This window comes from Vulpes vulpes, chromosome 6, assembly GCF_048418805.1.
Source record: "Vulpes vulpes isolate BD-2025 chromosome 6, VulVul3, whole genome shotgun sequence".
In the NCBI taxonomy this organism is placed as follows: Eukaryota; Metazoa; Chordata; class Mammalia; order Carnivora; family Canidae; genus Vulpes; species Vulpes vulpes.
Window position 1 is genome coordinate 26,927,705 of NC_132785.1, and position 12,636 is coordinate 26,940,340.

Below are 12,636 nucleotides of genomic sequence, written 5' to 3' on the forward strand. Positions count from 1 at the left end.
GAACTCTGTCCCTGTGTCCTGTTTTTCCTCCCAATTCCCATATTTATTTGCTCCTTATTTATTCAGAAGCATTTATTGATTCTTCCTGTGTATACCAAGTACCGTATAAAATGATAGAGATCCAGTGGTGAATAAGACAAAGTCCCTGCCCTTAAGATGTTTATACTCTGGTGAGGTGTATAGAAAACTAATCTCATGGTAAGCAACTATTCAGATAATACACAGCTATTCAGGCAGTGAGAACAAGGTAGAGGAAGCATGGTATGTTAAAGAACTTAAGATCTTTAGGGATGCCGCGTATGAACATGAGAAATGGTAAGAAATAAAGTTTGTGGTAAGTGAGGCCAGGTTGTAGTTTTTGACAATTTTCCCTCTACCCTTCCCCCATATCTCTGTAATCCCTTTCTACTGGTCTGGTGAGTGGAAGGAAGATCAATGGAGAAATATTGTTCCAAGTACCACAGAATTACTTTTCTGCTGAACACCACAACTGAAACTGCATGATTATTGAGTAACTTTTTCACTATGGATATTTGATATTCAAATGGCCCTTCATTTCTTAAGTTGTGAACTCCTCAAGAACTGAGGCTGTGCTTTATTCATTTCTGTGTCTTTGGCATGTAATAGTTACTCAAACAAAAAAGCTGTTTAACATTATTAGTCATTTTATGTATTATTCTAGTAACCAAAGCATACTTGCCCTATTTTTTCTATGAAAAAAAGAACTCAAGTTTTAAGCAAAGGAACTTACCAACTATTGGCAGTTTAAGATCGTCTATCTTCAAGTAGGGAAAATTACTACACAGAAGAATTGAATTTTTTTTAAATTATAAGGATATTCGCAGCATAACATAAGAATTCAATAAAGAGTTTGGTCAACCATGTTTAGCTTGAAATTTTTTATTATTGTTTTGATTTTTAGACTTATGAGGATGATCGAAGAAATTACTCTGAGCTTCAAATTAGATGTCAACGTTTGGTGTTAGAATTAGCAGACACAAAACAGTTAATTCAGCAAGGTGACTACCGCCAAGAAAACTATGATAAAGTCAAAAGGTAAGCTGTTAAGATGGCTATTGTCATTCTCCTTTTTTACATGCATCAAAATCACCTGAATTTTTACTGTCAAATCATTAATTCCACTTTGTATCTTACTCTTTTTCTGTGTCCATAGTTTTGACTTTTCCAGAATTTCATATATTTGGAATCATACAGTATGGAACCTTTTAAGATTCTTCACTTAGTGATGTACATTTAAATTTCCTCTCCCGTCTTTTCATGACTTGATAGCTCATTTCTTTTTGGTGCTGAATATTTCATTGTCTGGATATTCCACCATTTATGTATCCATTGCCCTAATGAAGGATATCTTGGTTGCTTTCAAGTTTTAGCAGTTACATGTAAGGCGGCTATAAACATCCATGTGCAGGTTTTTGTATGGACATAAGTTTCAGCTTCTTTGGGTAAATACCAAGGAGCACAATTGTATGGTAGGAATATTTTAGTTTTGTAGGAAACCACCAAACTTCCTGTCCCAAAGTGGCAGTACCATTCATATTTCTACCAGCAGTGAACAAGAATTCCTATTGTTCTGCGTCTTTGCTAGTTTTTGGCCTTCTGGATTTTGGCCATTCCAATAACTGTGTAGGGGTATTTCACTGTTGTTTTAATTTGCATTTTTCTGATGACATATGATATGGATAATCTTTTCATGTGCTTATTTGCAATCTGTATATCCTTGGTGAGGTGTCTGTTAAGGTCTTTGGCTCATTTTTTAATTGGGTTATTTGTTTTCTTACTGTTGAGTTCTAAGATACTTTGTATATTTTGGATAATAGTCCTTATCAGATATGTCTTTAGCAAATATTTTCTCCCAGTCTATGGCTTGTCTTTTCATTCTCTTGACATATACCTTATTCTGCATAGCACAAAAAGCATGTGGTTTTGGCAGTTTATTGGGTTTAGATTGTATTTTTTATATCAGCTTTTATTTTATTTGGAAATTGCTGCTCTCTTTTAAAATGTAATGTCTTAGAAGGTAGAGACCCAGTAAAGTCCCATGTGTGTAAATATTTTTTAAATCTCACTTGATGATTATTTTTGTTTTATGGAATCAATTTAAATACTTCAGTTTTATCTGAAGTTTTTTTTAGCTTTTCCTTTCTGACAAAGGGCATACACACTTTGAAAAAATAATACTTTCTGAGAACGTTTCCCAGTGCTACTAAGTAGCAAAGAATTTTCCCTTTACTGGAATGTAACTTTTCTATTGTCTGAACATTAATGAGCCACTACTTAGCTGTGTGTCCCTAGGTACATCTCTTAGCATTCTAAGCCAGAGTTTTGTCATCTATTAGAGGGCACTAATACCAATAAATGTACTATAAAAACAAAGATCAATAAAGAAATATTTATGAAAGTATTTATAGAGACATTATTCTAATTGTTCACTGTTGTCAGTACCTGCACCTAAAATGATTCTTGAAATATAGTAGTCACTTAATATTTATTAAATATTTATATTAATTATATATGGCATATAATATAATTAATATTATGTTGTAATATTATTACATATTATGTCTAATATGTTGTGTTAATATATTATCATAATTGTACTATATTATAATTAATATTAACATTAATTTATAATATATAAATGTGTTAATATATAATGTGTTTTATGTATAATAATGTATAAGTAGATAATATAGATAATTATAAAATATAGCTTATAATTATAAAATATGAATATGAAATAATATATATTACATATTTAATATTATAAAATATAAAATATTATTAAAATATTACAGAATAATGTTGATAAATAAAATAATTAAAGGAATGGACACTTTAAAAATTAAATAACAACATAAGTAAATTTCAAAAAGCAGATTGGTATTCCTACTACCAGCATGACTGACATGTAATACATACTGTTATGTATGTATTAATGTCAAAATATAATTATTGGAGCTCAAAATCTGTGGCTCTTGAATAAAGCTGGATTTCATTAGAATCATTTCAAAAGTAAGTAAATTGTGATGGTAAGATTATATTTTGAGTTGGTGTTTTGATGTCCTCTCTGCTACTATAAATCTGTGGCAATAAAAGGTAAAATGTGAAAAAGAAAAAACGAAAAAGCCTAATCACCAGAATAATCAGCATGGCCATGAATGAAGGATAAATGAACGAAGATGAGTCATGAGTTGGGAATTATTGAAGCCAGGTGAAGAGAGCAGAGTGTTCATTTTATCATCTCTATTTATATATATATGTGTGTGTGTGTGTGTGTGTGTGTGTGTTTTATTTTCTATAATAAAAACCTAGGAAGGGAAAACATAGCCCTGATCAAAAACGTGATAAGCATCTTTATGTGCTAGAAATAGAACAGAAAAACAAGCAAGAGGGGCTCAAACCAAACGCTTTGGTTCACTCAATAGAATGAATAAAGACATGTTCTGGTTACAAATATATAAAGTAAACTGGCAGGGGTGAGGGATCACTTTTATGTCCCTGATAAATTCTTACAAATGTGCAAAAAGAAACAGGTAAGTGGATGTTAACCATAGCATTATTAGAAAGAATTCAGGTGCTTTTCAACAACAGAATATGAAGTGAGTTAGGATTTATTTCTATAATGTAATTCAATATAGTAGTGAAAATCATTAAATTAGATCTGAATGCATCTATATGGATAAGTCAGACGCATAATACTGTATTTTAAAAAGTGTGTCCATCTTTTTAAAAATTTTTTAATTTTAAAAAGATGTGTCCATCTTTTTTTTTTTTTTTTTTTTAAAGCAGTTCCTTACTTTCTGGCATAACATAATTTTCTCAGGTTTAGTTTTAATTTCTAATTTTCTAATTTCATTGCCTCAACCCCTTATCTGATAAGTCCTGATTCCTTTTAGTGGGAAATACTATTTAGAAATTAAGATTTGGATGCTGGTCATCCTTTCTAGGCCCTTTCAGTAAAGAGGTGATAGAGAGGGAATAGGGAAAATGGCTTACACTATGGGTAAGATCACAGATCATACTGATACCTCTAATTCCAAATCAATGCCATAGTAGCTAATTGAGGGGGTTTCAACTGTCTAAATATGGTACAACTTGAGTATCAAAATGAGTATTAACAATAATGAGTTATAATCTGTTGACTGGAATAAGATCAGTCAACAGATTATTTACTAATAGTAAAGAGAATCTTTACGGTAGAATGCCAATCAATAAAAATTTAAGCATATTACAATTACCATTTTGTAGCCTTATACTATTTGATTCAGAATCATCAATGGAAACTAAAACCATTTGGTAAAAGTATTTTGGGGAACAAAATATTTATACAACCTCAAAGTATGTTTCCCACAGATTATTAATTTCAGAGGGCAAGAAGTTACTTTTATATTTGAATTCTTTGGTAGATACCACCTTAACCAGGTGATCAGAGTTATTTTCACCAATCATGGGAAATAGTAACATCATATGCCTCTTTGTATACTGAGGCTTTATGTACTTCATGTACTCTTTATGTGGCATACTGAGGACACATTATCACTTGTGTAGTATCTCTGCCTCAAATGTTTAACCTGAATCTAATTATAGGGAAACATCAGACAAATTAAAATTGAGTGCCATTCTATAAAACAATTGGCCAGTGCTCTACAAATAGCTGCCTTTTCCCACTACAAATAACCTTTCCATATCTTTTACAATGTTGACTAAGGAACTCCCCAGAGGTAAAGGAGACTATAGGTACATGGCATCCAAATGCAATACATAATACATCCAGGTGGGAAGAAGGCCAATTGGGACAAACTTGGAAAATGGATAATATATTATTGTATAAGGGCTAATAATACTGTGATTATAGAAGATAATATCTTTAATCTTAGAAAATTCACACCAAATTATTTAGGGATAGAGAGATTTAATGTCTGCATATATCTTTTAAATAGTTGAGAAAAATTGCACACATGTGTGTGTGGTATGTATACATGTATATATGTGTGTGTGTCTTTATTCACCTACATCAACAACAGAGAGGGAGAGAATAAATATGACAAAATAATATTTAGTAAATAGTACAGAGTATGACTGTTAACTATTGGTGAGTTGGAATTCCTGGGTGGCTCAGCAGTTCAGCGCCTGCCTTTGGCCCAGGGCGTGATCCTGGAGACCCAGGATTGAGTCCCACATCAGGCTCTCTGCTTGGAACCTGCTTCTCCCTCTTTCTGTGTCTCTGGCTTTCTCTCCCTTTCTCTCTCTCTCTCTCTCTCTCTCTCTCATGAATAAATAAATAAAATCTTAAAAAAAAAAACTATTGGTGAGTAAAAGTACTTTTAAAAATATGGAAACACTAAATTTATCATCGTTTCTAGGGGATGATACAGGAATAGTGAGGAAAATGTAACCAATTTTAAGTTTACCTGTAGTGTCTTATCTTTTTAGAAAGCAAAACAACGGGGACCTGGGTGGCTCAGTGGTTGAACCTCTCCCTTTGGCTCAGGTCTTGATCCTAGGGTCCTGGGATCAAGTCCCACATCAGACTCCGTGCGGGGAGCCTGCTTCTCCCTCTATTTCTCTGCCTCTCTCTCTGTGTCTCTCATGCATAAATAAAATCTTAAAAAAAACTTTAATGCAAATGAAGACCAATGTTAACTCTTGTCAGCTGTATATAGCAAGATCATGGATGTTTTGCTATATCATGATTTATACTCATTTTTTTACATAAGAAAAGTCATAGCAAACAGAATGTGATCCATTACCATGTGAGAAAACAAGTATTTGTGTGTAAACACAGGAAACACGTAAAGTAATATGTACCAAAATATTGATAGTGTCAGTCATCCTTTGTGAGTTTATGTGTGATTGTTATTTTGTAACTTGCATTTTGCTCACTTTTCTTCAATAAACATAACTTTGTTCATTAGAAGAAAATAGTTTTCTAAACCAGTTATTGAAAATCTAATGAAAAGAAAAACAGTTCTTAGCAGCCATAAACATGGAAACGCCAGGTGAGTAAATGACATCAAGTACAAAGGAACTTATTCTGACTAGAGAGGATAAATTAAGAGTAAGTCTAGTTCTCTGCTCACTTTTTAAGATACCAGTTATAGGTTTGTTCCAATTCTTGGTTTCATGGTTTTGAGTAAAGAGCTTATCTGCAAATGGAAAGTAGAATCTCTGGGTAATTATAAACAATTTGTGAACCAAACAGTCACAAGAATGTGTCCTTATGTATCTGCTATGCAATCTGAGTGATGAACTAAGGGCTTTCTGATGCTAACTGAATTGAAAGCCTAGAGCCATATATAAATTCTTTAAAAGTTTTGGCTTCCAGGTAAGATTGTTAATGATTAATGAAAAGATACCAGAGTGTACCTTAGAAGGTTTTATTATGTATTTTACTGGCTAGTGTAGTTTACATATTTATTTTTTTAAGGATAATAAATTCATATTTATATATCTGAACAGTCTTGAACAGTCTTCTCAATTTGAAAAGCAGATACTTCATTGTTCATAGAATGACACTAAAGCCCTACTGCTGGTATCTCTGTTCGGTTTCCTGAAACATAGGCAACCCGTTTTCAGTGTTCGTTATAAAATGGGATATAAAATATACATATGTGTTTGAATTTTATTTTAGTAAAAATAAATAAGTGTATTTAAATTCTATAGTGAGCGTGATGGACTTGAACAGGAAATAATTGAGTTAAGGAGAAAACATGAAATACTTGAAGCCTCTCACATAATTCAAGCTAAAGAAAGAAGTGAATTATCAAAAGAGGTAAGCTTATAGAGTCACATTATTTTATCGTACAGCGATTGTGGACATAGCACAGGGCAGAATTGTGGGAGGAACATTTTTGCTTTTTGACCAAGTTAATAAAAAAAGGGTCCTTAGTAGCTCTGTTTGGATGGCAAATTGCAAAATAAGAATTAGCCCTTTTTATGTGGCAAGTGAAAGCCCAAGTGAAAGCAAATAATATGGTAAATCTTGAAAAGTAAGAAAAAGTTTCTCTGGACACTCTCTGTCTCTGCACATATGTAGGTAACCACCTTACAGCAGACTGTTACTTTACTGCAAAAAGATAAAGACTATCTCAATCGCCAAAACATGGAGCTTAGTGTTCGCTGTGCCCATGAAGAAGATCGCCTTGAAAGACTTCAGGTTCAACTTGAAGAAACCAAAAAGGCTAGAGAAGAGATGTATGAAAAATATGTAACATCCAGGCAAGATTTACAGTACTTTTCACATAAATTTATATAAATTAACAGTGGGTTCTTTAAGGAAACTCTTAGCTTTGGGGAAAAACAATGATTTTTTTTAAAGGAATATAGAACTATATTCGGGTAATAGTTCATTTTGTTTCCTTGTAATATGTTCTTCTTGTAGTTGATTTTTTCTTAAGACATGGTGGGTATTTTTCCAATAATGAAAAATGCCTATTTCTGGTAGGTCAGTGTATATATGCTATAACTACTGTGCTTTCTTATGACATAACCTTTTTAATTCCCTACAACTAAGATCTCTATATAAATGTTGTTGTTTTTTTTTTAAGAAAGTATCTCTGTAGAAGTCTTTTGGAAAAAAAAAAAAAAGTCTAACAGTGCTGAACCTAGCTAAGCTGACCTTTTCCTGACCATGTAAAACAAAGATGAGGAGACAGCATTGCATACATGCTCTGGAATCAGGCTCCTGCATTTCAATTCTGTCTTCTTTCTTCAATCAGGTGTATAAGCTATTAGAGTTCTTTTATACCAGTAGCCTTTGTACTCCTTGAGATAGATACTTATTTTTATCAGCACAACAAATCCAAAACAAATTTAAAATTTTACCCTTTAAAGTTCACACATTCATAACTTTTTCCCTAGCCTGTGGTATTTTTCATCAGTTTGTGCTCCTGCTAATGAGCTAGGTAATGCTTTGTGACTTTGCTAAGAGATAACAGTGGTTATGGTTGTTGTGCTTATTAGAAGGAAAGATTTTATAAAGAGTCAATTAGAGTCATTTTGGTTTTGTTTTTAATTTTTATTTGTCTCTCAACATGTACCACACCAGATTATTTTTAAATGAAGGGCATTCCATATGCTTCAGTTTTCAAGTCTCTGGTTACAGGCATTAAAAATTTTAGTAAAATATTTTTGAAGATAAATGATTATTCAACATGAACTAACATTTTATATAGTGATTAAGTCTTTGGGCAATATCTCTAACAGCTGTGTTTTTCAAATAACATTGTATATAGAACATATTGGACATAAGACAATAAATATTACGTGAAGGACAAAAATATGTTTCTTTTACAGAGCAAAATTCATGGATATTACTTTTGATACCTTGCAGAGACCATTATAAAACAGAATATGAAAATAAGCTACATGATGAGTTGGAACAAATCAGATTGAAAACTAATCAAGAAATTGATCAACTTCGAAGTGCCTCTCGGGAAATGTATGAACGGGAAAACAGGTATAAAAGTGGGAAATTTGTAGATAAAGTAGGAAATTTATTTCTTTTTGTTTGAAACTTACATTTTGGGATCCTTGGGTGGCTCAGCAGTTAAAGTATCTGCCTTCAGCCCAGGGCATGGTCCTGGAGTCCCAGGATCGAGTCCCATGTCGGGCTCCATGCATGGAGCCTGTTTCTCCCTCTGCCTGTGTCTCCACCTCTCTCTCTCTCTTTCTCTCTCTCTCGGCCTCTCATGAATGAATGAATGAATGAATGAATAAATAAATAAATAATATTTTTTAAAAAAGAAACATATTTTATTGAAATTAAACTATTTCTATGACAGTCTCTTTTAAGAGAAAATTTGTTAAATCTAAATTAAAATATAATGGAACATTAAAGTTCTAAAATCTTTGATAACTAGCTAAGAACAAGGTTTATAAGACCTTAAGTTAAGCCTCTTTACTCTGGTATTCCCATTATCTCTTCATTACCCTGGTAACTTTTCTTTTTGCCTTTATGGCAGATCAGATTGAGGACAGAGATAGAAGGAAATGAGATACCAGTAGTTCTTCCCATAATACACCAATGATTTCTCCAAGAAATTTTTAACAGCTGGAATAATAATATGAAATATTACATATGTCTCATTTATCTGCTGGACCTGACAGGCATTATATTAGATAATCTTGAAGATGATCATTTTTATTCATTTTAATCACTTTTAGATTAGTATATATTAGGTTCCCTTAGTTGGTGGTTGGTAGTATTAAGGGGAAATAAATGCTACTCATTTCATTAGCAGTTATTTTTATATAATACTATTATACTTCATATGATTTTTTAAAGTTTATATTTTAGTGGGAAAATTATTTTGAAGGGATCCCTGGGGGGCTCAGCAGTTTAGCGCCTGCCTTCGGCCCAGGGTGTTATCCTGGAGTTCCGGGATCGAGTCCTGCATCGGGCTCCCTGCATGGAGCCTACTTATCCCTCTGCATGTGTCTCTGTCTCTCTCTCTCTCTCTCTCTCTTTCTCTCTCTGTGTCTTTCATGAATAAATAAATAAAAATCTTTAAAAAAATTATTTTGAAATTGACTTAATTGCCATACTAGTTTATTAGGACTGATTTGAGTATATGATATTTTGAAGTTTGTCAGCAAGCAAGACTTTGAATCAGACTTAATTCTGTAATTATCATGGTAACGTGTTAATTCTATTAGAGGCATAGTAGCAAAAAATTTGAGGGTCTTACCCCTCAATTCCAGGGGGAAAATCTCTATTACTGTAGTTGGCCTCTACTGGGGAAAATATGTAAGAACTACATGTGCAGAATTATCCTTTGGGTAGAAAACTAGCAAAGATAACTTAAATCACTGTTAAATTGTTATTTTAATAACACATTGAGAGAGAGAGTTTTATGATGATGCTGAAATATTTTTGAGCATTTAAAATAACTGGACAACCACATGTGAAAAAATGAAACTGGACTGCTATCTTATAATATACATAAAAATTAACTCAAAATGAATTAAAGACTTGAATGTAAAACCTGAAGCCATAAAACTCCTGGAAGAAAACGTAGGCAGTAAGCTCCTCAACAGTAGTCTTAGCGATGATTTTTTGAATTTGACACCAGAAGTGCAGACAGCAAAAGCAAAAATGGCTGTGCAGTTTTCCCAGCACCATTTATTGAAAAGCCATCTTTATTTCTGGGCTTTCTATTCTATTCCATTTATCCATGTGTCTGTTTTTATGCCAGTGTCAATGCTGTTTTGATTACTTTGGCTTTGTAATATGATTTGAAATCAGAGAACACAATGCCTTCAGTCTTCTTTCTCAGGATTGCTGTGGTTATTCGGGGACTTTTGTGGTTCCATACAAATTTTAGGACTTTTGTTCTAGTTCTGTAAAAAATGCCATTGGAATTTTTGTAGAGATTTCGTTGAATCTGTAGATTGCTTTGGGTAGTATGGACACTTCACTGATCCTTCTAATCCATGATCATGGACTATCTTTCCATTTATTCAGTCTTTATTCTCTTCAGTCAATTAAAGACAAGAGAAAAGTACTTATTTAAATGTACACTTGATAAGTAATTACAAATTAAATGCCTGTTTAACCATTGTCAGAATCAAGTAGTCAATGTCAGCACCACAGAAATGTCCTTGAGACCCTTCCTCCTTCACTTTCTGCTTTTTCTTATACTCTTATTATTTAAATTGCGAGTAAATGTGTACCCCTTGAGAAATATAGTTTAGTTTTTCATATTATATTTGTGTCACATAAATGGAATCATGCTGTGTATATTCTTTTGTGGCTTTTGTGATTCTTCATATAACCTTATGATTTTAAGATTCTTATGCTGTTGTATTTAGCTCTTCATGGTCATAACTAAAGTATGCCATTTTTATGAATTCATCCTTAGCAAGGGCATTAGGACATTAGAGAGACATGCATACAGAGATTAAAGAATGCCAAAGAAATTCTTCCATCTTTTTCAAAATTTTGGTTAGTTCCAGCCCTGTTTTAGGTAAGAAGGACCCTGTACCTTGTGGTTACTTACTTTTAAAGTTCAAAATGCAGACCAAAAAAAGAGTAATAAGCCTGCTATAGACTAAGGTTGATGTTTAAAAAGTTTACATTTGAGTTTTCTAAGCAACATACTCACTTGTTGAGCAAATACTTATTGTGATCCACCATATGCCAGATACATGCCATAGATAAAGCAGTGTCCTCTGACTTCACAATGTTGGTTGTTCAATAGACCTAAAGACAATAGAGAAATAGTAGTTATAAGTATGATGATAATGAAGAACATGACAGGAAACACAGGATAAGACCATGTAGAATCAGGGAAGACTTCATGGCAGAAGAAATACCCATACTATTACCTGCATGATGACTAAGAGTAAGACTGAATTAGGGGAATGCATGTTCATCATGGATAAAACCTGGAGATTAGGTAATATGAAGCTTTTTGAAGAAACTGAAAATAATTCAGTATGGCTAGAGTGTAGACTGAGAGGCAGAGAGTGCTAAGAGATAAAATAAAATAGGGAGATAGAGGGCCAGATCATGCATTTGGACCATTGTCTAAAACCAGTGGGGAACAACTGAAAGATTTTAAGAGTGTGTGTTAAGTGATCCGATTTTATATAAAAAAGACTGCTAGGGGTGCCTGGGTGGTTCAGTTGGTTAAGCGTCTGACTCCTGATCTTGGCACTGGTCATGATCTCAGGGTTGTAAGATCAAGCCCCAACTCAGGCTCGATGCTTAGTGTGGAGGCTGCCTGAGATTCTCTCTCTCCCATTCCCTATTGCCCTCCCCAACTCTACATGTGTGTGCGCTTTCTCTCTTAAGAGAGAGACTAGACTGCTCTGCAATGTAGAGTGATTAGAGAAGTAGAGTATATGGCTATAGACACAGAAGCCACTTTTTTGAGGTGATTTGTGTTATCAGAATGAGAAATGATGATAAAACTGTTTTAGTACCAATAGAGATGGAGATTAATGGCCCAGACTGGAAACATGTCTAGGAGGTGGAATCAGCAGGATTCAGTGACTAGATTGGATTAGGGAGTGAGAAGATGTTAAGTATGTCATCAGGTTCCTGGATTGGGTAGCCAGTGTGGATGGTGATGGAATTTTTTAAACATTAAAAGAAAACAAGGCTTTAATAGGAAAACATGATAAATTTAGTTTTATTTTAAATTTCTATGTAATAGGCAGATAGAAAAATTCACTGTTTCAGGTTTGAGCCTCAAGAGAAAGTTCTGGACATGAGATAGATCTGTGACATAGGGGATGTTATTTGTGTTTTACAAATAAGTAATTTTAGTCCTGTGATTCAATTGTTAGGGTTTTATTGATTGAGTTAATAACCTTAAATTTTATGGGATTATTTCTGTAATAACATGCATGATTACTTCCAAACAATCCACATAACCACATAAACATTGCTACTATCAACATTTTGAGAATTTGATTTTTTAGCTTTTGTCCTTTAAAAAAATCCTTTGAAATACATGGTAACAGAGATTTAGACAAATTAGCCCTTATTCTCTAGGATGCTTGACACTGGTAGGTTGGGAAGCAGCTGACAGAACCATTTCTGGAAGCAGGGAAACTGAAAGCAGGTTTCCTTTAACCCAGTATTCTTCTGAGTCCGTATCTACATCA

The 12,636-nt window shown here is 33.3% G+C and overlaps 1 protein-coding gene across 7 annotated transcripts in view; it reads left to right on the forward strand.

The window, feature by feature from the left end:
* The window catches only part of PIBF1 (progesterone immunomodulatory binding factor 1), a 191,886-nt gene that overhangs the window by 39,724 nt on the left and 139,526 nt on the right, over positions 1–12,636 (forward strand). For all 7 annotated transcript variants that reach the window (XR_012002003.1, XR_012002002.1, XR_012002001.1 and 4 more), the window contains exons 6-9: positions 923–1,056; positions 6,685–6,793; positions 7,058–7,239; positions 8,354–8,479. Coding sequence is in view for 3 of the 7 variants with exons in the window: in XM_026017692.2 (XP_025873477.1) it covers positions 923–1,056; positions 6,685–6,793; positions 7,058–7,239; positions 8,354–8,479 (551 nt within the window). In the remaining 4 variants the exon portion in view is untranslated. The remainder of the gene's footprint in view (positions 1–922; positions 1,057–6,684; positions 6,794–7,057; positions 7,240–8,353; positions 8,480–12,636) is intronic.